The sequence below is a fragment of the Dendrobium catenatum genome, unplaced genomic scaffold (genome assembly GCF_001605985.2).
Source record: "Dendrobium catenatum unplaced genomic scaffold, ASM160598v2 original_scaffold_192867, whole genome shotgun sequence".
NCBI lineage: Eukaryota > Viridiplantae > Streptophyta > Magnoliopsida > Asparagales > Orchidaceae > Dendrobium > Dendrobium catenatum.
The window spans coordinates 1-3,053 of NW_021511285.1; the positions used below are offsets into that span (position 1 = coordinate 1).

Genomic DNA, 3,053 nt, shown 5'->3' on the forward strand with positions numbered 1-3,053 from the left:
GCGAGGAGTAAGCCTCGAGGCGGATCGAGGTGTAAGACTCAAAACGATTAAAATAATGACAAAAAATAACAAACTATTATGTCAACTATGAATTTGAAGATTTGTTTGAAGATAATATTATTATAATACAAAATTTAAAATAAACTAACTTAAAAATAAAATATCCCCTTAGGATTAAGACTCAAAGCAGGCTCATCATCACTTTGATTATCTTCAGAATAATATTCATAATTAATGTCAAAGTCATCCTCAAACTCTTCTTCATCTATAATATTTTTTTTCTTTTATCTCCTATATCAGTTAGTATTTCATTAGCTCTAAAATGAAACAATAGTAACATACAAAATAAATCATTATATTTAAAAATACCTTTGAATTTTTTTGAAGCTTCAATCTCATTTTGTTTCTTTCTTTTATATACTTGGGTAGTTGCTTCATTGTCTTCTTCATTGACATAAGTTTCTCCTTCTGCTTTAACTTCAGAAACATCAGCATTCTTAGGAGTAACCCATTCATCATCAGATTGTAATTCATCAACAAGCAAAAGGTCAGTTTCATTCTCAATATTTCTTTGATTCTGCAATTTGAGATGTCTATCTTTCAATTTTTTGTTAAACATAACATAAACTAGTTTGTTCACTCGATCTGCCGCCAATCGGTTTCTTCTCTTTGTATGAATTTGATTGAAGATGCTCCAATTACGCTCGCATGCAGAAGCCGAACACGTTAGGTTAAGAACTTTAACTACAAAAGCTTTCAATTCAAGAACATCATCTCCAAACTGAGTCCACCGACGTTCTACATGAAGACAAACATAATATTTTATGAATATTGGTTGAAGTAGAAGACTTGAACATAAATATTAATATTAAAATTATAAATACACAAACTATAAACATAGCAGGAGATCGTGTTTTGTAGCATGCTTGTGCTGCTCTAAATCCAAACATTCCCTTCTTCAAATGAAAATCCTCAAGTTGATCATTCACTTTGAGGTAGTCTTCTTCAAAAATGAGTCTGTCCATACATGCATACAAACCAGTTTTCTCCTCTTTGTCAACATGAAATTTCTTATCATAATGAAATTGGGGGTTTAAATAATACGCAGCAACATGTAAGTGTTGGTGTAATTGTCGATCCCACTTTTCATCTATAATATCCCATATTTTTTTGTAGGCACTTTCTTGACATCCCAATTCTTTTGCAATGTCTTCTTTAGCCTTATTTATTGCTTCATAAATAAATCTCATAGCCGGGGCCCTCTCAACATCAACCATTCTAAGCACCTTTACTAATGGTCATGTTGTCTTCAAAGCATAATTTGTACTGCGCTAAAATGAATCGTCTTTCATAACAATCTTTTTAACTTGTTTTCATTCTTGTTTTTTGGCCCATGAACTTTTATCCCACTATTCAGAAGCAAATATTGCTTCCAAAGGTTGTCTTAGCTCCTTGAATCTCTGCAATGTTAAATATATAGTAGCAAATCTTGTAACAGCAGGTCTAATAATTTCCTTGTCAGTGAATTTTCTCATCAAGCTGAGTACCCAAGAATGATTGTATATAAACTTACTAAAGAATTTGGCCTTTAATATGGTTGATTTATGTTGAGGCAAATGTCTCAACCTCTCAAGCATCAAGTCAATACAATGTGTAGCACAAGGAGTCCAATAAAGGTGATGTCTCTTCTCCATTAACATTCTCTCTGCAGTTTTGTATGCATTTGCATTATCAGTAACAACATGTACTATTAAGGTATGTCCCACTTCCTCCACAACTTCATCCAACATTTCAAACAATAATTGTGCATTATTTACAAAACTTGAAGCATCTACTGATTTGAGAAAAACTATTCCATATAGATTGTTGACCAAGAAATTAATAATACTTCTATGTCGAATATCTGACCAACCATCTGACATTATTATCACTTCTGTCTCAATCCAAGTCTTCTTAACATCATCCACCATTTTTGAAGTTGTCTTAACCTCCTCATTCAGCATCCAAGTCCTCAGCTCATACATGCGTGGAAGTTGTAGTCCTCTTCCATAGCTTCCAACAGATCGTAACATATTGATCCATGACCGACTCCTAACAACATTAAATAGAATCCCATTTTCATAGATGAATCTGGCGATATCCAAACAAACTCTGTTCCTGAGTTCTTTTGTAGCTGTAGGAGGCTGAATATCCTGAGTATTTATATTTTCCTCGTTATCAATATTTAGCATAAATCTATCCATTGGCCCCCGACTACCTTAGTCAGAAGAAACTAGATGGCTTCCATTACTGGAACCTTCATGCTGTGATTTATTGTAAGAAGAGTTTTCTATCATCTCTTTCATATTTCTTTGTGTGACCTCCTTTGTGGTGGCAAACTTTTTTAAATAATCTGTACATTCCTTTTTCACCTCATCAGGTACTTTTGCATATGATCCCACATTAACATGAGTGCATATTAGATGATCCTTCAACCTCTTGACGCCACCAGTTATGCGTTTCTCACAGAAATTACATTTCATGTAAACATATCATTTCTTTGCACCTTCGCTTGACACTTCAACTTGGGTTCGACCTGCCCGGTCAGGTCGCGGGGTCAAGGGGTAGCACCCCTGTTGGGGTTTCCGGGGCAGCGCCCCCGGAACAAAATTTTATTATAAGAGTAATTTTGAAATTCTGCTTGTTTTTAAAGTTCGTAAATTGTTTGTATGGAAAGATACTAAGTGGTACCGAGCATGTACCGCTCAGTACCGAGCATATACTTACTTAGTACCGAGCGATATTGGCTCGGTACCGAGCATGTACCTAGTGATACTGAGCATGTACCGCTTAGTGCCGAGCATATACGGTACCGAGCATGTACCTAATGGTACCGAGCATGTATCGCTCAGTACCGAGCTTATACTTGCTCGGTACCGAGCGGTACCTAACGATACCTAGCAGTACCGAGCATGTACTGAGCGGACGAATGAAAGAAAGCCGAATCAGCAGTTAGTTAAGATTTCGTTACTGCACATCAAAGTCAAGGCCCACAACACCGCTCACCTGCTCTT

The 3,053-nt window shown here is 35.9% G+C and overlaps 1 protein-coding gene across 1 annotated transcript; it reads right to left on the bottom strand.

Moving 5' to 3' along the window:
* Nucleotides 1-1,409: 1,409 nt before the first annotated feature.
* LOC110110965 lies at nt 1,410-2,243 on the bottom strand. Its single transcript, XM_020842627.1, has one exon. The coding sequence runs from the start codon at nt 2,241-2,243 to the stop codon at nt 1,410-1,412; it is 834 nt and encodes a 277-aa protein (XP_020698286.1).
* Between the last annotated feature and the right edge of the window lie 810 nt (nt 2,244-3,053).